This window comes from Sesamum indicum, linkage group LG1, assembly GCF_026168435.1.
Source record: "Sesamum indicum cultivar Baizhima isolate 11 linkage group LG1, ASM2616843v1, whole genome shotgun sequence".
Lineage (NCBI taxonomy): Eukaryota > Viridiplantae > Streptophyta > Magnoliopsida > Lamiales > Pedaliaceae > Sesamum > Sesamum indicum.
In genome coordinates this window covers 17,545,467-17,568,699 of record NC_142657.1, presented here as the reverse complement: position 1 = coordinate 17,568,699, position 23,233 = coordinate 17,545,467, and the positions used below count along the sequence as shown (strand labels likewise).

Below are 23,233 nucleotides of genomic sequence, written 5' to 3'. Positions count from 1 at the left end.
CTAGAACGTGACGGACACTCGTGTCCTCTTTAATCTTTTTTTTTTTTTTAAATTTTCGAACATGTGATCAATGTGTTCGATACTTGTTCGAGGCATGTCTGATGAGTGTCGGTGTCCGACACGTGTCTAACACTGTACCAAATAATTTTTCGGAGTATCCGTATATTATGAGTGACAGCATTATCGATTCCTTACACGAGAGACTTGAGAATGAGATAATAGTTTTATTTATCCAAACAACATCAAATGATGCAAAATGAGACACAATCCATGTCTTTGTGGTATGAAACATTGTCCTCTCATGCCTCATAATTTTATTACGAGAAAATGTTTCACTAAAACAAGTAATTTTGGAATTTATAAACAATTCAAACTATTCATTTACAAGTATATGATATGTTTGCAAACATCACACAATAAATTCAACATATGAAAATAAGTCAAATTTGATATATTGACAATTAAAATAAAATAAAATTTTAATTCCTTATCTATACTATATAAAAAAAGAATTTTATTTTCATTTACAAATAACGTTTATTTATATAGGGACACCAATTTTTTAAATGACAAAAAATATCCATAAAAATTTTCAATCATCCTTATTCAAATTCTTCTTCTCATCTATATGATTATATTATCTATTTATATTAATATGAAAGTTTCACGCACATCAATTTTTTTGTGACGATAATATCCCTAAATTAATTTTATTTATTCATTTATTAATATAATATATTGGTTGATATATCTTGTTTTTATATATAATATACTTTAAAGTATAAATAATTATTTATGGTAAATTACATTTTGCCGTTCGAATTACGCATATTTTTATACTTTGCATTTTTTTTTTGATAAATTACCATCTCAACTTTATAAAAATTTTGCCATATATGCCCATCTTATTGTTGTTTTTTTTGCCGGAAGAATATCAAATGCTCTGCATATATGAAAAATATTACATCATATAAATATTAAATATCACATGTGCACCACATGTGAGGTTTTTTTGATAAAAAATTTGATTGAAAAATAAATAACAAAATGCAAAATCTTATAAAATCGATATAATAAGTTGACAAAAAAAAATATCGATGTCAAAATGTAAAAATAATTATAATTTGAATGACAAAATATAATTAACTTAATTATTTATTGAATTAATTACATTCTACACCCTGAACTATGTATTTTTTTTTATTTAACCCTATCATTCAGAAGTGTAAATACACTTTTTACATAAATCAAGAGTATAAAATATATTTAACCCTTATTCATTATGTAAATACAGAGACGATATGCCGTAACCACTAGTGTTATTAAAAATTAAGACCTCCGCACTCACCTGCCCCCACCAAAAAACGCAGACGCCACGTGGCGTCTCGTCATTTGATGTCGTCAAGTCACGACAAGACCATAAGCAAATCGCCGCATATTCACAAATGGGTCCCACCATTTCACACATGGCAGCCCATCAACCGCTATATAGGAGAAGCTCTCTATGTTCTCTCCCGTATTCTCCCACACCCAACATCAATGCGTATCTCCCAAAGATTTCGCCAAAGAGACAAATTTCACTGCCAATTTTCCTCTCAATAAATTTATTTCCATTCAATTTAATTCGTTTATTCTCTTGCAAAACATAGATTTTGACGGAAAACGAAGGGATTCTTTCTTAGGTTCTTCAAGAATTACCGGATTTTTCTGCCAACTTTTCTCAGTCTCACAATTGTAAGAACCGCTGAATTTACATTGCCCAAAAAGGAAAAAGAAAGAGAGCAACTCTGTAGAATTTCTACCCTTCTTTTCTGTTTTTTATAAATCCCACTTTTGGGCTTGTAATTTGGTTTGCATTTCAAGAATCAGGATCGTTTCAAGCCAAAATCTATGTAGCTTCAAAACCCAGATTGAAATTCGGCAGAACTGTGGTTAACAGGAGGTGTTCGTCGTACCTTTTGATCACGACTGGTATTTCCTTTTTGGGTCAGCAAGAAAAAGAGAATCTGAAGCTCCAAATATGGCGAGGAGATCGAACGATGGGGCCGCTGTAATGCTGACGCCGGGGACCAGCGAGAGGATCAATGCGTTGTTTTCTCTACGTGTGTGGAGGAGTTTATGGCTGTTAATCAACGCATGTTTCTTGATTTTGCTGCTCCCGTTTCGCGGGAGGCGGAGAAGCGTGGTGGCGTCGGAGTTGGCGGAGAAAGGTGGTGGTGGGAAAGAAGAGAAGCCCTCGGCAGCACCTGCGAAGGTGGTGAGAGTTCCAGCGGCCATGGCGCCGAGGAAGAGCGCGGTGGACAAGGAGGTGGCGGCGCGGCGGGCCTTGGCAGTGAAGAGGGTGGTGGAGGATAATGATGGAGGAGATAATAACAATACAGTGAGGGAGTTTTCTCTTTTTGTTTCTTCCAGAGGTGATTCCATTTTTACGCAATCATGGACCCCTGTTAAAGTTAAAGTCAGGTAAATTCTTCCTTTTTCTATATGTTTTTCTTGAATTACTTCTGTAATTTGGGTTGTCCCAAAACTAACTATTTTGTTTTATTTTTTAATTCAATGAAGAGGGTTTTCTTGAATATTTTCAAAGCTTGGTTCTGTTCATAGATTTTATGCTTTTTGGTGCCCTGTAACGTAGAGAAAGGAACTATTTTCTGTTCTGAATTCTACAGTATTTTCCCGTAGTATTATAACAGCATCAGATTATAGTTAATCTTCTGTGTTTGTGGGTACACTAATTTTTACTGTTTATTGGATCATGAATTTGTGCCAGAAAATTGACAACAATTAGGACCAGAAGTTTTTGCTCTGATGAAATGGTTGTTTCACGCTGCATTTACGAACGGACCTAATGAATTTTACGTTCTTGCCATGGTTTTTTCTTCATTTGTTGCAGTAGTTGATTGTTACTACTACTAGCTAAATATGCTTTTGTATTCCTCTTGTTTTCATCCGTTGTTAAAGCTTTTGAATGTGCTGTAAGCTATAACATTGATGAAGCTTGTTTTGTCGACATAATTTAAATTGATGTTGTTGGTCATTTTTAGCCACAACCGAATATATCCAGACATGGAGGATTTTCAAATTTGAAATTAACAGAATATTCCCACATGATAATTGAAAGCATCTTGTTTTTGAGCGCCTACTAATTGGACCGTATCCCAAGAGTTGTAAAAACGCAAGCAGCTTTTGTTAGGATTACCGTTCTTTTTGTTATTTGGAATAAGGATTATTCTGTGACAGGGCATGGAGGCTGGGGGAAAGATAAGATAAAAGGAATATATTTAGTATTTCTAGTTAAGATTTCTGCAATTGTCATTGTCTCCAATTGCCAGTTGCCATCCAAGAATTCTGCTTTTTGCGGGGTTTGAATTATTTCTTATGATGCATTCAATTTCAAAGTTCCTCATGAAAACATCTTTCGTTTCTAAGGGTAAGTTTGCGCCAACATAGAAATCAAATGGAAAAGGGACTTAATCTTATTTCTTCTTAATCAACTGACGCAATAATAGATTGTGTTGAACTGTCGATTTAAGATGAGTTGCTTTGCTTCAAGTGATGAAACCATCGGCTTGATAACTATATATTTTTGAAACATAAGATGCACTGCGTCCTCCGCTGTTTTGAGTTTCTGGTTGATCTTTAGGAAGTAAAGTAATTCAATATAGATCTGGAAATTAGACTACACTGTTTTCTTATGGTACTTCACATATTATGAATATTTCTTGCTAAGAGCTGTCAATGCCATTTCAACTTTGAGACTTTCAAAATTCTTCAATGTAGTTGCATTGGATAGAAAGGCTAGCTCGTTCAGTAAAAATTGAGTCTGCAACCAATAAAATCGTCTAATGCACAAATAGGGGTTATTGCACCAATGTTTCTTGCAAATCTTCTTATCATCCTCAAACTTCTAATTACCGAACCCGACAACCAAAGAAGAAAAGAAAGGGAAAGCATTGGGGTGTTTCATGAGCTTAATTTGAGTATTTTAAACTATATTAGTGGCACATGTACAATTGCTTTGGTTTGTGAAAGATTTTTATTTCTTGTTTCAATTATGGTGACGATTGCATTAGACTTTTGGGGAAGTCAAGTGATTAATTTGATTGATTAGTTTCGACATCTCTTGTTGGGTTCTCTTCAACATAGCTTTATGATATCATTCAGCCGAGACAAGGTTATTTACAGCAAGGGTGCTTGCTGCATTACATTCTTTTATCTCAGGCTATTCTTAGTTTGAAATCTTCCAGTCCACATTTCAGGATTACAATTTGATTGTATCTGTTTTCTGATGTGCAGGGGAGTGGTTGTTCTCTTGCATGGCCTGAATGAACACAGGTCTGTATGCTGCAATGCAGATCCTGTAATTTTTATTTGGTTGTGTTTTTTCCTTTCTGAGATCGTCCACTTCTTTTAACATTCAGCGGGAGATATAATGATTTCGCCAAGAAACTGAATGCAAATGGCATCAAGGTTTATGGAATGGATTGGATCGGTAAGTTGAAAAATTCTACATACGACGTCATCTTTATTATTTTCAGAAATAATAGTAGCCATACGAAATATTGTGAATTTCCTTTTCCCCCGTTCTTTTCCTTCGGCTTTAGAGATGAGAAAATAGCATGTTATTCAAGTATCCATACAGTTTGTAAGTTGTTTCATGGTTCTTTATTTTGTAATTACCTAGTAGAGGGACAGAAGAAGAAAACTGGTAAAGGCGGACACGACTCTAATCCATATTTTGTGTTGTTAAAATTAACTACTCTTGTGTCTTACTGGAGAAAATATCTAGTGGTAACGGACCAGTTATGCTTTACAAACTCAACAACTGTACAACAACCTGTTTTGTTTTTTTTCTGGCCGGTATTCAACTGCATGAGGCAGACCCGGTAAGTGGTAGGATGTACTAACTCGGCATCTCTTGAGAATAATTCTTCATATTTAATGTAACAGGAAAACAAAACCATAGCTTCTTTATGAACTCTTTTACATTATGTTAGTGTTTTAAGCCTTAAAGCTATTCATTAATTTCGTCCAGTACCTGTTAGAAAGCATGGAATGCACGTTGAACGGTAGAGAGAAACTTCATGTAATGAGTCGGAGCATTTTCACAGCTTACAATGAGAACTATCTTATAGAGCTCCTATCTTCAATTTTATTTTATTTTTTAAATTTATTCCTACGATATTTTCCGACAGATCCTCTCTGTAACCTCGTCTTTACCTTATTGCAGGACATGGTGGAAGTGATGGGCTGCATGCATATGTTCATTCTCTTGATTATGCTGTTAACGACATGGTATGGTCTTTCGATCCTCACAACTCAGTCCAAAACAATTTCATGCTGAATAGATACTACATGCAGGACTTTGCGTTGACTTTTGCACTTGTATTGTGCTTAGAAAATGTTTCTCGGCAAGGTTTTAGCTGAAAATCCAGGAGTTCCCTGCTTTTGTTTCGGACATTCAACTGGTGGAGCTATAGTCTTGAAGGTAATATTAGATTAGATCACCAATCATTCGAATTTTGTAACTTAATGTTTGTAATCTAGTCGTTTGATCAACGCCATTTGTTAATGACGTTTCTCTTGCCATAACAGGCAGCTCTTGATCCAAAAGTGCGGCAAAGTGTAGCTGGAGTGGTGTTGACTTCACCTGCCGTTGGAGTTCAGCCATCCCATCCAATTTTTGCTGTAAGAATCTTCTCTCCTAATCTTCCATATTTTGAGTATCCATATACGTTATTTCACAACGACCCCTTCGCGAACCAATGTAGTTACTAATTATACGCCTCCTGTTGTTGAAATTGTAGAAGCCCCCCCTCTTAAGTTTTCTTTGTTAAAAAGGAACTTACAGTTAACTCCCTTCTAATATCAGATATCTAAAATACTTACACCCCTGTTTCTGTATATTAAATTTATACATTTTACATAACTTAAAGTTCCTCGATTACAGGTGCTCGCCCCAGTTTTCTCCTTCTTGTTGCCGAGATTCCAAGTAAGCGCCGCAAACAAAAGGGGGTCTGTCGTCTCAAGAGATCCAGAGGCACTGGTGGCGAAGTATTCAGACCCATTAGTGTTTACCGGATCCATAAGGGTAAGAACAGGCTACGAAATTCTTCGAATCACCACCTACTTGCAGCAGAACTTGACCCGGTTGACAACACCGTTTCTGGTCCTCCATGGCACGGCTGATTCCGTCACCGACCCCGAAGCCTCCCAGAAGCTCCACGAGGAGGCTTCCTCGACCGACAAGACGATCAAGCTATATGAAGGACTGTTGCATGATCTGCTCTTTGAACCTGAAAAGGAAGAAGTCATGGACAATATCATTGCATGGTTGATCAGCAGACTGTGAAGGTTCATAGAGGGTTTAAGTAGGCAATGGATCAGTTTGTCTTGAAAATAAGATGGTGCTTATTTAATTTGGGACATGATGCAGTTCATGAAAAACTTGAGATCATCAAACTTTGTGGTATGTGTATGTTTTGGTTGCCGTTGGATTTTTCTGCCACATCTTCTACTCCATTCAACATATACACACACCATGTATATAAAATATTTTCCTATATAAATACATGATGTTATCTTTATACACATAGTGTGTGTATGTTTAACGGAGTAGAAGATGAGATAGAGTTTGCAATAGAAAATCCGGTCCGATTTTGGTTGGTGTAGGCATTTTCATCCAATGTATTTGTACCCACATAGATTACCAGTTGTTGAATCATTGAATTATATATAAATGATATTATCATATATTGATTCAACAGCTCACAATTTACATATGAGGATATCAAAATTTCCAAATTTGAACCTAGACTTCAAGAATTGGCTAACAAGGGGAATATAAAAAGATGGGCTCTTATTTTTTTAAAAACCATCAAAATAATAAATAAAAAAAATAATCTACCTGGGCAGTGAGACTTAATATTAAAATAATTAAAAACCCTCAATAATATTATTTGACAGATGATGGATGAATTAATTAAGCCTGCTAGGGTTAATCTTAGTGGTAAAATTGAAATCCCAAAAATTCTTGGAGTTTGAATTTTATGAAAAATATGATTGTCAGTCATAGTACAGTAGTTGTTCATAAGTAACTATCGACTATTAAATAATTATTTATGATTCACACATTTAATAGCTAACGGTTATGTTAAATAATACTTTTAGTCCTATAAGATATGAAGTTCAACGCTTTTATTCATCAATTTTACAAAATTTTTAAAATGATTCAAAAAATTGAAAAAACTCAACACGTGCAATGAGTGTAAGTTAGCTATTCGTATAACTGATGGACACGTACATTATACATGTTCTTGTTGTTTATTTTCTGACTGAAGCTTGAACATAAGACTAAATGTATCAAACTTTCTCATTTTTAAAACGATTTTAACAATCTCATAAAGCATGTCATTTGATACAATTTCAAAAATTTCGTAAAATAAAAGACAAAGTCTTCAACTCTTTATATAATGGGATTAATGTATAATTTCGACGAGCTTATTTATAAAAGTGTAAAAATTAATTTTTTTTATCCCCACCAAACACTTTAATTTTAACTTTCTTTTCTCCATTTTGAACTTATGTTATCAAACACTTAATGTATGATTGCTTAGCCTATAATTTTTGGCAATGTATTCCCACGTAAAAATAGAAGTTATTGCAAGTAGATCTTAATGACTGGTGATTAGAGTTTCTGATATAAGTAAGACTAATTACGATTATCCTATCATTAATTAAATATTCTCCTAATGGAAGTAGAAAAAATACCTACGAAAAAGAAGCACGTTTTTTTCTTCTGCTACAATCATCCGTCGTCGAATGCGACTCCTCATCACATAAAAGGCGCATCGATAATTGAGACTGAAATTAGATGAGTTTTTCCTTTTATTTATTTATTTACATATATCTATATATATATATTTAATTGATTTCTTGTTCGGACAAGCAAACCCATTAAAATCAACAATTATTCAACACTCAGGTGACTTTCTATAGAAGCCAGTTTTCTCCAAAATCTCCAAACCCTCATCGATTTTCTCTCACAAGAAAAGGGTTTCTTTTTTGTTTTACTAATCCAGCATTAGGGATTATTTTTGGGAGAATCCACTCGAGTTCACTCGCATTTGTCGATGGATTTCCAGAGCAAGAAACTCATTAACGACCCAAACGGTCACGATAATTCCTCGCTCTCCGCTGTTTATGATTTTTCTTTTTTACCATTTTGTGTCTGCATTTTGGTTTTCTTGAACTTTTTCCTTGAATTTTTTTTTTTCGGGGTTTTCTTGGATGGGGTTTTGTTTTTGGGAGAGGTGGGAGTGGTGTGCATTTGATGCATGCACTGCACTCGAATTTTAGTCGGCCTTGACTTTTTTGTTTCTGTTGCAAAAGGGAATTTTCGCGGATGATGCTCCATTTGTACTTTTTATTGGGGAATGGCAAGGGTTTTAGTTTTTTATTTTATTTTCGTAAATGTCTTTGTCCGGTTGATGTTTATCTGGAATTGGGATTTGGATTGTATGTTATTCATGTTGTTTAGTACGTGATTGCTATGCTGTACATCGTGGTTTAAGAGTTGTAGTTTACTCGGCAGGAGGATAACCAGCCGAACTTACTGAATACTTGTGTAGATAACTATGATTCTACTGGAACTTTGTCTTTCTTCGTCTTCTCTTTTCTTTTTTTATTGTTATTTTTAATTGTTGGGATGAGGCCTTCTAGGGTGCAAGATTTTGCTTATTTAGCATCATGAGTCATGATATTAATGAGATCTGCATGTTATTCATTATGCCCCACCATGCATGTCCGACTTTCTCAACACGTTTCTAAATGCATTTCCAAAGCTGAATTTATGTACTCTGGTTGCAGATGTTGTGACTGAGTTCATTGAGGGTCTGGTGGAAACTTATCCTGGGTTGCAGTATTTGGATGGTTTTCCTGATGTAATGATATGAACTACTTTATTTTCATGCTTCAGTTCATGCATCACTGTCTTTTATATGTGTTGCTTCCATCTAACAGCATTTTATGTAGGTCAAAGTTGTGTTACGCGCTGATGTTCCTGGCGGAACATACGACAAAGTAGCCGTTATCTCAGGTCCGAGGCATCATTGATTTCTTTGTTTCCATTCTCTGTTATAGTGCTCAATTACCAATATTGCATGCTGAGCATGAGGTGGGCCATATATGCTTCCCCTGTTTTAGCCAGTATAGTAGAAAGCCTCTATGTCTATACTTGATCTTAGTACTAATAGTTATTCTACACATGAAGAGATGACCATACCTATTTTGTCCTATTATCGTTGTTGTGGTTGATTGTAGCCATCATATTAGAATCTTTCTAACCTTGACTTTTCAGATACAATTAAAAGAATATAGTTGTCCATACTAAACGGTTCCATTGTCTCAGCGGCGTAACGACAAGTAAATTTGGTCCTTTCTGATTTCTATATGTTGTTGGACATTTTGACAAACTAACAAGATGATGTTTCGCTATCAGAATTAAATGCTGTTGATAAGAACTCTTAGTTGACTGTAAAGAGTTCTAGTTTGATTAGAATTGTATAAGAACTCTGATAAACCTTATGAAAGTTGCTTAACATACAGGAGGCGGAAGTGGTCATGAGCCTGCTCATGCTGGATTTGTTGGAGAAGGAATGCTGACAGCAGCAATCTGTGGGGATGTTTTTGCCTCTCCTCCTGTTGACTCCATTCTTGCAGTATGTAGACTTCTAATCACACTAATTGATAACATCATGGTTTCATTAATTTTAGTTAATTTCCTTCTTGATATTTCCTTAGTTGATCAAAACTAAATTCTTGCATCAGGGCATCCGAGCTGTGACTGGTCCTCCGGGATGCCTCCTCATTGTCAAGGTATCTTTGATTGTGATTTTGATAAAATTAACCTTTTCTCTTCCCAATGTACTACTACTTTTGTTCATAACATATGCTCATTTTATTCTTGTAGTTGTGCACCTCACTACTTTCAAAATGTGGAATCAGGCTGCTTGTAGTCTTTTTCTGTCAAAATTATTATAATAATTGCATGTACCTTCATGACGGCATGTTGATTTGGTTAATCACAGAATTACACTGGTGATCGCTTGAACTTTGGTTTGGCAGCTGAACAGGCAAAATCTGAAGGTTATAAAGTGGAGGTATGCCTTTTTTATGTGACCCAGATGATATACTAAAATTAAAATTTAGCTAATAAATGGGCTTACAACAATTTGTGCTAACAGATGGTAATTGTTGGTGATGACTGTGCTCTACCACCTCCAAGAGGCATTGCTGGAAGAAGAGGTTTAGCTGGAACCATTCTTGTTCATAAGGTTGGTTCAGTGTCTTCCTCCATCCTGCAGTGTGTTCTTTTATCCCACAGGATTGAATATGTGCTTCTCATACCTTTGTTTTATTTCGGACCAACCGCTTTTGCAGACTTTGTCGATTTCTTCTTGTTCTCCACGAATTTATTTGTTAAATCAGAAATTTCTGCATTCATGTGTTGCAAAATAGATTTTTAAACAGCAATGAAGGTATGCATACACATGCAATTTTTTTTCCTGATATGTTATTCAACTACTTTTGTTTTAAATTTCAAAGGTAACCTCAGTTATTGAAAAGAAGCATCATATTTCTCCTCATTTTTTTTTTCATCTTGTCATTGTGGTCTCAATAAATTGCATTCTAATGCTGTAAGATTGAAATGAATCCTATGAACTATAAGAAATTATATATGCTCATGTTCCTAATTTATTGAACAGTCATAATAAGAGTACAGTAATTTGTTAAACAGTAAAATAAATCACGCCAATGTTCTAGATTAACATGCTAAAATATTCATGTAACTAGCTAATTGAAATATCCTGCTGAAATACTTGCATTAGACATACATGGTTTTATTTGTATCACTAGTTCTCTTTCTGTGACTAGTTTCCTTTAACTGTTCGAGTCGGATGTGTTAGACAAATCATTGCTGTTGTATCTTACACTATCCTAAACTATGATGGTTGAACTGGTTCATACGATGCAACTAAACACTTAATTGCTTATTCTACTCTAGTTACTGATAATTGACTTATTTGCCAATCCCAGGTTGCTGGGGCAGCTGCGGCTTCTGGTCTCGCTTTAGCAGAAGTTGCTGCTGAAGCAAAACGGGCATCAGAAATGGTTGGTACAATGGGTGTAGCATTATCGGTTTGCACATTGCCCGGTCAAGTGACGCCAGATCGTTTGGGCCCTGGCAAGATGGAGCTTGGTCTTGGAATTGTAAGGGGTTACTTTATGATTGAGTTGATTTTGATTAAAAATAGAGTTAGTTTTGGATAGGTGCATTTCATTTCCAATTATCTAATGCCGTGATCACTTGTGGTGCTTGCAGCATGACAATCAAGATGTATTTTTAGTCATGAGAGTTTTGACTTAAAAAATTTGTGTTGTTTCAAATCTTTAGTTCCTAGTAGAATATTGCTTGACATTGTCTTTCTGTTTCATAATTGCATATAACCAGTTGATGTTGGCAATCAAAGGGTTCTCGTACTCTTAACTGTAAAAGTAGTTTCAGCAATCTCAGTTGAAGGGAATCTGTAACAAAGTTATTGAATGGCATAATGAATGTCACTGTCCGTGCAAGTGATCTATACCCTCTTTCATGTCTTTCAGCATGGAGAACCAGGAGCTGCTGTGGCTGATCTCCAACCTGTTGACATTGTGGTCTCTCATGTCTTGAAGCAAATATTGTCAACGGTATGCCACTATTTGTTAGATGTGTAATGTTTAATACAGCTTATCTGATATAGAAACATCATCTCTAAGAGAGGACTCAGTGATGAGAATTTTCAGGTAAGTTGTCTATCCTAAATTTCGTCAAATTTGTGGAGTTTCCCTCAGTGTGATGTGGTGCAAGTGTACTATGAAATGATCGAAAGTCAGATTATTGTACTAAAAATCACTTGTACTTCTGCGCCACAGTTGATACTTTTTCAACTATAGATGTCGTTGGCACTGCAAAAACAATTATATAAATAATAGTCTAAGTTAATTTGAGTAGGTCTTTAGTTTGCCTTAGTGAAAGTGCTGGTATTGAAGGTTATAAAATTTGAATAGTAGAATGATTAGGCCTATATATGAAATAACTATTTGCAGCTATCTTTTATGGTGTAAAGACTGCATGTCAAAGCTGGAAGAATGTATTGATGTGATTTGATCTCTATCGACTGTTGTCTGTGGGAAAGGCAGGCTGAGGTGAACATGGAATTCTGACAATGATAACATGTTCAATTCGTTAAATGATGTAACCTTGTTAAAAGAAAGGCTAAGAATTAAGGTTAACAAGCACTGAGATGAGTACAGTCACATGATGGCTTGTAGTTTGATAAGTTCTGTAGTTCCAACCGAACAGATTGATACAAGAAATTGGGAAAAGATTGCAGGTTCTGCTTGATGAACTTGACTCCGAAGACTTCAGTACATAGACAGGAAATCACAAGCTGAGGACTTGTGTATTTCAGCTTTTTGGTCTTGAATGTTTTCCTTTTTTCGTGTGTGTCTGCGTCTTGACAGTTCTCTTTTTGAATTGAGAGTTTCCATGCTTCAAGATTACTATTTGGCAAACTGCCTCTTGTGGTTTTACTTTTTCTTAAAGTGTTATTCCTAGTTTGGCACCAAGTTGTGATTATCCTGATCATCTGTAGGAGACCAATTATGTTCATATAACACGTGGCAGTAGAGTTGTTCTCATGATTAACGGGTAAGCCTGAAGCTAAACACATATACCTCTTCATATTCTGAGATGATCTTTTAGCACTCTTCAGAAGCACTTTCCACTGCAAATATCATTGTTAATTCATACCTGTGTTTTCTGTTAATTCTTTTTTATTTTCTTGTGGCATTCAGATTAGGGGCCACTCCTCTTATGGAACTGATGATTGCGGCTGGAAAGGCTGTTCCTAGATTGCAGCTGGAACATGGGTTAGCTGTTGAAAGAGTGTATACTGGTTCATTTATGACCTCCCTAGATATGGCAGGTACGTTTGTGCACGCCATAATATATTTTTATGAGAGAGCCCAGTATTATGTTGTTTTTTTTGCAGGATTTTCAATCACTGTTATGAAGGCAGACCAAACAATTCTGAACCTTCTGGATGCCCCTACTAAGGCTCCAAATTGGCCCGTTGGTGCTGATGGTTAGTATCATGTCAATGCCTAAGAGTTGGTCACTCTTCTAGACTCCCGCTTGTGGGAAATCCGAATTTATGGTCAAAATAAATGACTCTTTCACGACTTAATTTAATCTATTTAAATTAATTATGCCCTCAGGTAATCACCCACCAGCCAAGATTCCCGTTCCTCTTCCACCATCTCGTACAAAAAAGAATGAAGAGGTATGCTGATCCCAACTTTGCTATTCTTTGGCAGATGAGACCTTAGGGAACTTGTCCCCAGAGTAGGGCGTACACCTAAAACTGTTTGCTCTTGAAATTGAATAGTTGTTCACTAAGAAAAAAAAGTCAATGGTGCCTTTGTTTCAACATTGAACTTCATGAAAATTATTTACCCTTACCTCCCTTTTCCCATGAAGTTCAAATGAAAATTTTGCATGTGGTAAAGGGCATGAGATACATGTACCTTTAACCACATCATTCTATAACAGGCCTATTATTCATATGCCATCATCAGAAAAGACACTTGTAGTTTGACCAATATCAACAAAGGATCACCTGCCAAAGCTAGGATATGGCTTGAACCTATCTACCTATTGCTTGTGTTCGAAATATACTATCGGCGGGACATTAATATTCTTTAATTATGACTTTTTGCTCTTCCATGCTTCCTTCTGTAGTAAAATGATCATTATGTGATTTATCAAAGCTTAATTTGAGCATTAAAATTCAATAAGGTTGGCCACCCCCCCAAAATGTGTCTATGAACAAAACAAAACGAGTTGGTCTTCTGGTTTTAATTCTGATGCAATTCTGTCACTGAAAACACGTGTTGTGACCTCACTGCCTCTTGTTGGTTCGACTATTTTGTTAGACATTGGGTCGGCCTCAACAGCTAAGTCCTGAAGGGCGCATTCTCGAAATAGCTATTGAAGCAGCAGCAAAAACAGTTATTGATCTGAGGGACAATTTAAATGAATTGGATGGCAAAGTTGGTGATGGTGACTGTGGATCAACAGTAAGTGTCCGGATTTATTATATGTTCCCTCTAGCTTAAGAATGCAGCTTACATGGTGAATGAGTCTGACACCTTGTTATACTGTAGATGTCCAAAGGTGCATCAGCCATTCTTGAAGACATGAGAAAGTGGTAAGCCTCTTTTTGTCCCTGGCTTCTCTTTCTCCCTCTCACGCACACATGCATTATGTTGTGGTACTACTCACAGCATTGTATTTTTCCAGAATATGTATGCATATTTTTCTTTATTATGAGTTGGAATTACTTGAAGTTGAGATATATCTACTTTCTTATGAATGTAATATGTGGTTGTACTAGTGAAGTCTTACCACTGTTTATAGCTAGAGTATTTTGGCTTGAATTTATTTTAATTGGACTATGGCTTTGGTTTATGGAGTTCTTTGAAATACATCCAAGAACACATGGGAAAGAAACTTAACCCTCTTGAAAGTACGAAACAATTGTTTTCCTACTTCTGTGTTGTTTTTCTCTTGGTTTCCTCATGACTGAAGTTGGTCCAAAAGATTCGCTGCTTGTGGGGTTTCTGTTCAATTTACCAAACCAACTATGAAATTCAAATAACCTGTATGTGCTCTTCCCTTTCTTAACATGATTAGGATTGGAGTAGCGCATTGTATTCTGTAACTGGAGTAAGTTGCATTTTCTTCTTAGTTAGTATCACCTTATGTTAAAGACACAGAAAATCCGATGGAGGGCAACCAGCAACCAGTGGATGATTGATTGTGATTTTGACTCCTTGAACTCTAGGTGTTAGCAAGAACTTAAGAGATGAATTTTGTCTGGTGGCAGGTGAGGAACATCTATATCAAATTTAGTGCTGTTTGCTGATAGATTAGTAAACTAGGGAAAAGCTTTTCCTGGATTGCATTACAATTAGGAGTACATTTCTTCAGTCAACTCACAAAAAACTGATGCTGTTTAAATTAAAAATTTCCTCCAATTTACCTGTAAATCATTTAATATTTTTATAGTCCTCTGACAGCAGAAGACCCCCAGTAGGAAGCTCGTACTGTCAAGACCTTGCTTTTGGTTTCCTTTTCTTTACTCTGTTTGTAGTCTCCCATTCTATCTTTTGCCTGTCCTTTTCAATTCTACTGGGTGCATATGTATTGCCTGATATTGGACCAGTTAAATAGCCTTGTTATTACTTTCTCCAGTTTCTTACTTTATTTTGATCTCTGGATCCTACTTTCCAGTTATCCACTGAATGACCCTGCAGAGACTGTTAATGAAATTGGAATTTCTATAAGAAAAGTCATGGGAGGAACCAGTGGTATCATGTAAACATTTTCCTTGTCTATTTCAACTTCTTCCTTTTCTATCATAACTGCCGAGGATATTGTATTTAACTTGATGACAAAGGTTCCTTTTGCAATAACAGATACGACATATTCTGTAAGGCAGCATACGCACAGCTGAAGGCAAATAGTCAGTCGGGTATTACAGCACTAGAATGTAAGTAGACTTAATGTATGGCTTTTAGATTTGACAGCTGTGCAAAAGGCAGTAGCATAAACCAAAGCTTCTTGATTTAGGGGCTGGTGCTCTTGAAGCTGCTATTGATGCAGTCAGTAAATATGGTGGTGCCAAAGCAGGTTATCGGACATTATTGGATGCTCTTATTCCAGCGTCCTCTGTCCTTAAAGAGGTTAGAAGCTATAATTACCATGTTTCTTGTTCAGTGAGTATCAATTGATTAAGGCATTTTAGTTACTCATTGCGCTTTGTGGATAGAAATTGACTGCTGGAGAAGATCCTGTTCAGGCTTTTGCCTTATCTGCTGAAGCAGCAGTTGCCGGTGCCGAGTCAACTAAAAACATGCAAGCACAGGTAATGATCTTCAGACCAAGCTTTTCACATAATATCAAGGGGTTAATTACACGTAGACCCCTATTGAAAATGCAAATACACTTTCCCCAAAGAAGTTTGAAATTACCCTTTCATCCCCTTCGAAAATTCTCCACCCCCTTCCATTAGGGTTTGGATGAAAAATGTTGACGTTAGCAAAAGAAATTACAGCAATTTTCAATTTTGCATCTCATTTAACATTCCCATGTATATTTTTATATTTATAAAGGGATAAATACAATATCTGTAGAAAGAGTGACGTTAACATCATTACATTTTTCTCCTTATAGGTACAAAATTATTACACGGGATTGTTAAATGAGGGGTAAAATTAAAAATTTATGTAATTATTTTGCTGAAGTTAGTGTTTTTGACCAAATCCTAACGAAAGAGGGTGAGGTGTAAACCGTGAATTTTCGGAGGGAGTGTAAGTGTAATTACCCCTAATATTAAATTAAAAGGTTTTTGATCACTTTGTAGGGCATCACATCTATGTTTTTCTTCTATTTTCTGCAAACCTGTCTTCACAGTTTGTTAACATTTCTAGCTGCCATGCATAAGTTGTCAAAGAACTTAATGAAGCGACTTTTGAGATTGATGTGCATACAAATAGCATGCTCTAAATTAAGCAAGGCAACTCAGCAGTTCGGTGAATAAACATATGGAGATTCTCTTATGCTAATGTTGTTGATCTTGTCTCTCTCTTTGGCTTATAACCAGCCACCACAATCCAAATATGCTTCAGTCCTACTTGTCATAGTTATCTGCACCTGAACTAATTAGCAAGCCTTTTTGCAGGCTGGCCGGTCATCTTATGTGTCAGCTGACATTCTAGCATCAGTACCCGACCCGGGGGCTGTGGCTGCAGCTTCTTGGTACAAAGCAGCAGCATCAGCCATGAAAAATAAGTACCAGGCTTCATGAGCAACGGTCGACGGTCTCAATTGCATCCTTCCGGCATCCTTTTTTTTGTTTGCGAGGAGGAAATTTTATGAGCAAATTTTTGTTCTATACACTTTCTGAACTTACCAGCTTTCCGCTTATGCAGTTTATGCATAAAGCCGAGAAAGCGTAAGATTCATCACCAGTAACATTATTAATGGATCATGTGCTTTCTGAAGCTCTGATGTCAAACTCTCCATTACCCGTGCCTGCATATGTTTTTCTTTAATAAATTATGGCTTCTTGTGCGCGTCAGAAAACATGCTCGAGATGATTGTGATATAATATTGTTCGGACTGTTGATCACTCATTTGCATGCAGGTGGCGATTGATGCTTCATGGGTGTTGAGCTTGTAATTTGTCAGAGCATTAGAATTAAAAGTGATTTAGGTCAGAGAAGAGAAATTTTTTTATATGCATACAAAAAAGTTTAACGGTAAGAGAAGTAGTATTAATTAGGCTATGTTTGAGAGGGATGGATGTGAATTTGTGGATTCTGAATTCTTAATGACAAATTCTTTGGATAATTATATTGACAATTACATTTCGTGAAATATGCACGGGAGTTTGAAGTCTCTTGATATGAACTTATTTGATATCTTTAATCAAATTCAAGTCTATCCATTCAAACACAACTTTAGGCTACATTTGGATTGAATGATTTTGGTTTGAGGAAAGAAATTAGAAAAAAGAACATTGAAGTTACGTCAAATAAATTGAATATCAATATTTTCATAGAATATAGTTCAAATAGAGAATTAAAATCCTTTTTAAGGTGGAAATGTTCCAATAAATTCAAAAAAGTTTTTATTATGGATTTGATGTCCCATAATTTAAATCTATTAATTTTTTATTTTGACGGGTTAAATGTATCAATTCAAATGTAGTTTTCATAGTGTATTTGGGTAGAAGGATTGGATTTGAGGAAAGAGATAGGGGAAATGATTAATGGGAATTTGAAATTTATCAGCATTACATAAAATATAAAATAGTAAAAAATGAGAGCGGAAAGGTTTGAAAACTCTTTTTAACATAGAATTGTACAAACAAATTATCAGTAAAACTCAAACACTTCCAAGTTAACATTAGCAACATCTCGGATTTCTTGTTAGCACCACATTGTTAAGTATTCCCACACGCTCTGTATTTTGCATTTTCTTAACCAAATTTTGCAAGTCACATCAAGAACAATATCACCTTGCTGGTGGATGCACGTGTTAGACAAGAACGGTCAAGAAGACTCTCTTAAATGCTTGAAATCTTTTGAAGGCTAGAGACGTTTCAGAATCTGATATCTGGGCTGCATCAAGCGATCTCCCAAGGTAGATGAAAAGCTTTAGCACGTGAAATCTTTTAAAGGAAAATCATTTGTGGTGCATATATCCATTTTCTCGTTGTTCTGGACAATTCCAGAACAAAGTATGAGAGAAATCACATCAAGAACATGTAGAATTAAGGTCATGACAACTGTTGTCTGGGATTGGACTAGCTTGAGATTTCTATGTTTGACAAGTGTTTTCCTAGTTACGACAGTCTCAAGTTACTAAGCCTAATTTGGGAGTCGTAGATTTTTACCAGAATTAACATCGACTACCATTAGCTGAGTCGTTGTGAAAGATGTGTCCAACCTTGAACCGACTGGAGGATGATAAATCAGACTAAGTTGTCACAGAGCAATACAAAGAGGGTGTTTTGATGAGTACTGAGTTGTCACTGATATACAACTCAAGAACACCTTTTACTTTTTTTGTCTGCGGTACAGACTATCAGGAAATTGCAAATATAGATTGAGGAATACATGCAAAATCAAGAAGGAAAAACAAGCACAAAACACGATTTTTACTTTGTTTGGTAAGCGCTCTTACATCCATGGCCGTTCAATGTTTTCTTACTAGGACAGGATTTCGTACAGTTATAATAAATGACTTCCAGAGAACTTCAAGGGGATCCAAAAGCCGTCTCGACACCTTTGAGTGCGTCAAAGGTTGATATTTCAGATAACAAACATGGAGTAAGAGAGACCGCCAAGGACATCACACAAGTCTGTCTTACAGAAGAGGATACGTCAGATTATGGCAACGGAAATCACCTTTTCCTTTACAAGCTCCTCAGCTTCAGCAAATTCATTAGATTCCTGTTTCCCATTTTCAACAGTTGTAGCTACCATAGACAGAAGGTCACATGCATCTCGGATCGATTTAAGACCAAAATCACTCTCTTGTTTCAGTCTCTTCCCTTATTGTTGTATGGCGACTATGTTGACCACAGTTTAAGAGAACATTATTTCAACATAAGACATGTATACTTGCACTAAATAATGGAATTACATGAAACAAGCTTTGACAGCAAGAACTATGGGTTACCTGTCTGAATGAAATAGCCGGCCAATTAGAACAGACAGGATGGTCATAAGTGATGGTGCACCCTTTGAATCAAACAAAAGATGGATGATTGGCAGACAAGGTACAAAAGGATATAAACTCGCATATGCAAATGTATGCTCAAAGACCAATACAAAGAGATAGCAGAGACGTGCTTACATGGGAAAGGACGAGTACTAAGTCACCTTTCAAAATATTTTACCTCATCTCCAATCTCAGAAACAAATATCAAAGAGAATGCTGCAGCGGAACCTGACTCCATAAGTGCTTGTAAGAGTGCCCAAGGTCCTTTCTTGAAGAGAATAAGCATAAGAGCTATAGGAAAAGGGTAAGGAATTCGATCAGGAGATTTTTCGCTGCCATGAATTTAAACAAGCTAGTCAGAAAATGGGCTCAGTAACATCTGTTTGATCATTTGCAGCCAAAATATGAAAGATACAAGTGACACGCTTAAGACAATATATTGAAGATTGCCCAAGGATGTCTTTAATTTTTATTTTATTTCTTGACAATATATTTAATAGGTCCATAACCTAAATTTTGATTGCTACAAACAAACACTTGTTTTATTTATTTATGTTTTTGTTAATTTCAATATTTTATTTTTGTTATAATTAAGTATTAAAGTTGTGAAACCACACCTTTGATTTTGGTTATAAAAGTGATAATTAAAATATTTTTTTATAATAATCGCCAAGAGTAATACAATTTGAGAATAGCTTGCTATGAAAAAATCAAAATCGCACCGTGACTACCCCTACAAATGGTGATGTTCTTGTCCCATCTTTCATATTAATTCTTTAAAATCGAATAATTGTTAATTCTTGATATTAAGTTTACAATCTTGAAATTTATGTTGAATATGAATCTTTTATGATTTTATCTCTCTCTCTATCTATTTTTCGTATTATTTCAATGAGAAAAATTAAACATATTATATGAAGCAACAATAATTCAAATAAACAAAGTAATTTAAGGTTTTATTTAGATCAATAGGTTTCAAATCCCTATATTTGGATTTGTTTTGATAGTTATAATTTTAAACAGTTTCAAATCACTCGACTCTAAAATTAAAATATGCTTTGATAAACATTGATGAATTTTAAATTCTTCTAACATCAAATAATTTGAAATTATTCTTTTAGATTTAAATTTATTGATCCAAATGATAGGATAAAGTAATAAGTTAAAAAAAATAAAATAAAATAATGTTTTAGTTAAGACATTCTTGTGAAAAAATAAGTTGTGATTTTCCAACAATGGAATGTTGTGTGGCAATACAATACTGTCTCCATTGAATTTTAAATCTAAATGTATAATCATTTCAAGAATTAGCATTTAGTAAAAAAGTGCTAAATGGCTTATATTTTTGTGGGCTCTATATTTACAAATACTTAAAATGCTAATTTTCAACACAAAACTTTTCATCTTCTTTCCTTGTAATAATAATAGTGGGACTTTCTCCATCCCATCACATATTTTTGTAGTCATAACATTGTCATAATCTAACATCATTAACTCTCCAAATCTTCATTGCTAATATTCCTTGTTAGTGTATATATTTAACAACACACCTTAAGAAGTATCAATTTTTTGGGTTTTTGATCAAAAGTATTTTCCAAGAACAGTGTGGTGGGAATATATGTATGCTCTTGCATGACATTAGTGCCCATCAAGATTTCATTTTTCTTTTAAAATTTATAATATTTTTGAAGATTTTTCATTTCATTTCTCTATTTTTGTGCCCATTTTTCCCACTCCCACCTCCTCTTCCGTTCCCAAGGAGGGCTTAAAATCTGAAACAAAGGGAAAAATAACCTAAACCAGCCGACTCTTGTTTCTCTTAGTAAGTTCTCTATCATCCGTTCTCACTCTCTCGTGTTTTTTGTCAAAATTTTTGCCATTTTATCTTGCCCAAGTTTTCTTTTTCTGAATCTGTTGTCTATACTATGTATGATTGAAAATCTATTATCTACGGAGATCTGGCATAAAAACCCCCAAAGTCCCTGCATTTTTTCTTGGTTCTGGATTTTTCGATGCTTTTTTTTGCTGTTTGTATCTTTTGTGTGTGATTATGTACGGAGATTTGTTTGCTATAGTTGTATTTCTTGTGTGGTTTTTGTAGGGGTTGACATGATGAAACTCAAGAACAGCATTGCGATATGTGGATTGTTGTTGGTGATGTAGTTGTGCTAAAATTCCGTTTGGCTGTTCATTGGAAGGGAGTTTATTTTACTGAATTCTGTGCTGGTGTTCTTCGTTGTTTAACGGGTTGACGTTGTATCTGTTTCTTGCAATAAGATGGATGGAAATGGAAATATGAATCTGAGGAACTGGGGTTTCCTTGAACCCCCAACAACTACACTTAAGAGCCATCTGGGCCTTCAGCTAATGTCCTCCATGGCTGAGAAGCCCCTTTTTGGTGGTGGTGGAGTTCGTGATCACCAGCACACCCACCCGTCATCCGTAATGGCCTCTACTAATGGCGGACCGTTCCATCACCATCGTGTTGGCGGCATTTCGGAAGCCCACTTTCCGATGGACTATTGGATGAATCAAAACAGGGACAAGTACCTCAACGTTTTATCTGGAAATCAACACCATGCTTATTATCAGTCAAGTTATGGTGTATCGCCGGAGACTTCATCTGCTCATTCTATCCAAATGCCCCAGCAAATGAATTTACCAAAAAATGACAATGTGATCTGTGAAATGGAAGAAGTGTGTGAAGAAAGAGATAATGGTGGTGGTGGTGGTGGCAGTGGTGGTGCGGTGGCAAAGAAGAGAGGTGGTGGTAAAGTCCCAAAGTCTCCCCCGAAAGAGAAGAAACCGAGGACTAGGACTCCTAGGGTGCAAAGGGATGAGTCTGCTCCTTCAGTTCATCGCGCAAGGACTCCCAAGAAACGGGCGGAAATTGTAATTAATGGAGTTAGTATGGATATTTCAGAAATTCCTATTCCAGTTTGCTCGTGCACGGGGACACCACAACAATGTTATAGATGGGGATCTGGTGGTTGGCAGTCTGCTTGCTGTACAACTGGGGTGTCTGTTTATCCCTTGCCTATGAGCTCGAAGAGACGGGGTGCAAGGATAGCGGGACGGAAGATGAGTATTGGAGCTTTTAAGAAGGTCTTGGAGAAACTTGCATCCGAAGGTTATAATTTCTCTAACCCAATTGATCTAAGGAGTTACTGGGCGAAACATGGTACAAATAAGTTTGTGACAATCCGATAGATTTTGTTATAGAGATGCTGTGGTTGACTCCTACATGCATGCAGCATTCATTTTCTGCTGTACATAAATGAATGGCCTGGCCAGAAGCAGAAGCTTCTCATAGTTTCTAACTAGTGAGCATCCAGAAGTGAGTTTCATTTTCATTAATTGCCTTTTGGAGCACCTCGGATAAGATTTGCTTTAACTGTTCACATTTTGTAGTTCAAGGGAAACGGTAATCTTTTCCAGTAACAAGGTACGGGAATGTTTTGTTGAGATTCTTTTTTGCAATTATGTCTCCCATTCATTATCTGATAATGATCTTCGTTTAAGTTACTGTTTTTGTCTTGGTTCTTGGTTCACTTTCATATCCATTAGATTCCTGATATCATTTTGCGGATAGGAAGCTTATATTGAAGCAAATTGAGACAAATGGAAACTATAAAGGTTACGACTTTAATGAACATTAGAGCAAAGAGACTGTTTATAGTGATTTACTATTGAATCACGAAAGTAAAATCTAATTGCTGTTGGGTGCAGCTCAAGCATTCTTCGTATTATGCAATTAAATAGTCAAAGAAGTTAGGGTTTCCTCCATTCTAGGCCATTAAAGGAGAAAGGTTTACTGAAATATTTCCACTAATTTTA

At 35.8% G+C, this 23,233-nt stretch overlaps 3 protein-coding genes across 4 annotated transcripts; all 3 read left to right on the top strand.

The window, feature by feature from the left end:
• Positions 1-1,505: 1,505 nt before the first annotated feature.
• Positions 1,506-6,753, top strand: LOC105165804 (uncharacterized). Its single transcript, XM_011084949.3, has 7 exons — positions 1,506-2,463; positions 4,297-4,335; positions 4,422-4,492; positions 5,231-5,295; positions 5,399-5,488; positions 5,596-5,688; positions 5,951-6,753. The coding sequence occupies exons 1-7, from the start codon at positions 2,021-2,023 to the stop codon at positions 6,350-6,352; spliced, it is 1,203 nt and encodes a 400-aa protein (XP_011083251.1). The 5' UTR covers positions 1,506-2,020; the 3' UTR covers positions 6,353-6,753.
• Positions 6,754-7,930: 1,177 nt separating this feature from the next.
• LOC105165796 (putative 3,4-dihydroxy-2-butanone kinase) lies at positions 7,931-17,169 on the top strand. 2 transcript variants are annotated; one of them, XM_088883676.1, is made up of 21 exons: positions 7,931-7,984; positions 8,082-8,172; positions 8,869-8,942; positions 9,034-9,097; positions 9,607-9,719; positions 9,829-9,876; positions 10,089-10,160; positions 10,245-10,334; positions 11,098-11,271; positions 11,665-11,748; positions 12,696-12,751; positions 12,898-13,028; positions 13,095-13,187; positions 13,321-13,385; positions 14,038-14,181; positions 14,269-14,312; positions 15,398-15,481; positions 15,583-15,656; positions 15,737-15,849; positions 15,936-16,031; positions 16,848-17,169. In XM_088883676.1, the coding sequence occupies exons 2-21, from the start codon at positions 8,133-8,135 to the stop codon at positions 16,971-16,973; spliced, it is 1,785 nt and encodes a 594-aa protein (XP_088739802.1). In that variant the 5' UTR covers positions 7,931-7,984; positions 8,082-8,132; the 3' UTR covers positions 16,974-17,169. The 2 variants fall into 2 exon arrangements, with proteins under 2 accessions (XP_088739802.1, XP_011083237.2); XM_011084935.3 differs by having other exon boundaries at positions 7,936-8,172.
• A 3,854-nt stretch (positions 17,170-21,023) lies between these two features.
• On the top strand, positions 21,024-22,861 carry LOC105165789 (protein BASIC PENTACYSTEINE2). Its single transcript, XM_011084921.3, has 2 exons — positions 21,024-21,218; positions 21,498-22,861. Exon 2 carries the CDS (start codon positions 21,674-21,676, stop codon positions 22,604-22,606), a length of 933 nt encoding a protein of 310 aa, XP_011083223.1. The 5' UTR covers positions 21,024-21,218; positions 21,498-21,673; the 3' UTR covers positions 22,607-22,861.
• Positions 22,862-23,233: the final 372 nt, after the last annotated feature.

Bases quoted from the DNA above. Each gene is read 5' to 3' on its own strand.
- LOC105165789 (XM_011084921.3), top strand. From the start codon at position 21,674: ATGGATGGAAATGGAAATATGAATCTGAGGAACTGGGGTTTCCTTGAA.
- LOC105165804 (XM_011084949.3), top strand. From the start codon at position 2,021: ATGGCGAGGAGATCGAACGATGGGGCCGCTGTAATGCTGACGCCGGGG. The intron at 4,493-5,230 runs GTAAGTTGAAAA...ACCTTATTGCAG, and splicing joins TTATGGAATGGATTGGATCG to GACATGGTGGAAGTGATGGG. The intron at 5,489-5,595 runs GTAATATTAGAT...TTGCCATAACAG, and splicing joins GTGGAGCTATAGTCTTGAAG to GCAGCTCTTGATCCAAAAGT.
- LOC105165796 (XM_088883676.1), top strand. From the start codon at position 8,133: ATGGATTTCCAGAGCAAGAAACTCATTAACGACCCAAACG. The intron at 9,098-9,606 runs GTCCGAGGCATC...CTTAACATACAG, and splicing joins CAAAGTAGCCGTTATCTCAG to GAGGCGGAAGTGGTCATGAG. The intron at 10,335-11,097 runs GTTGGTTCAGTG...TGCCAATCCCAG, and splicing joins GAACCATTCTTGTTCATAAG to GTTGCTGGGGCAGCTGCGGC.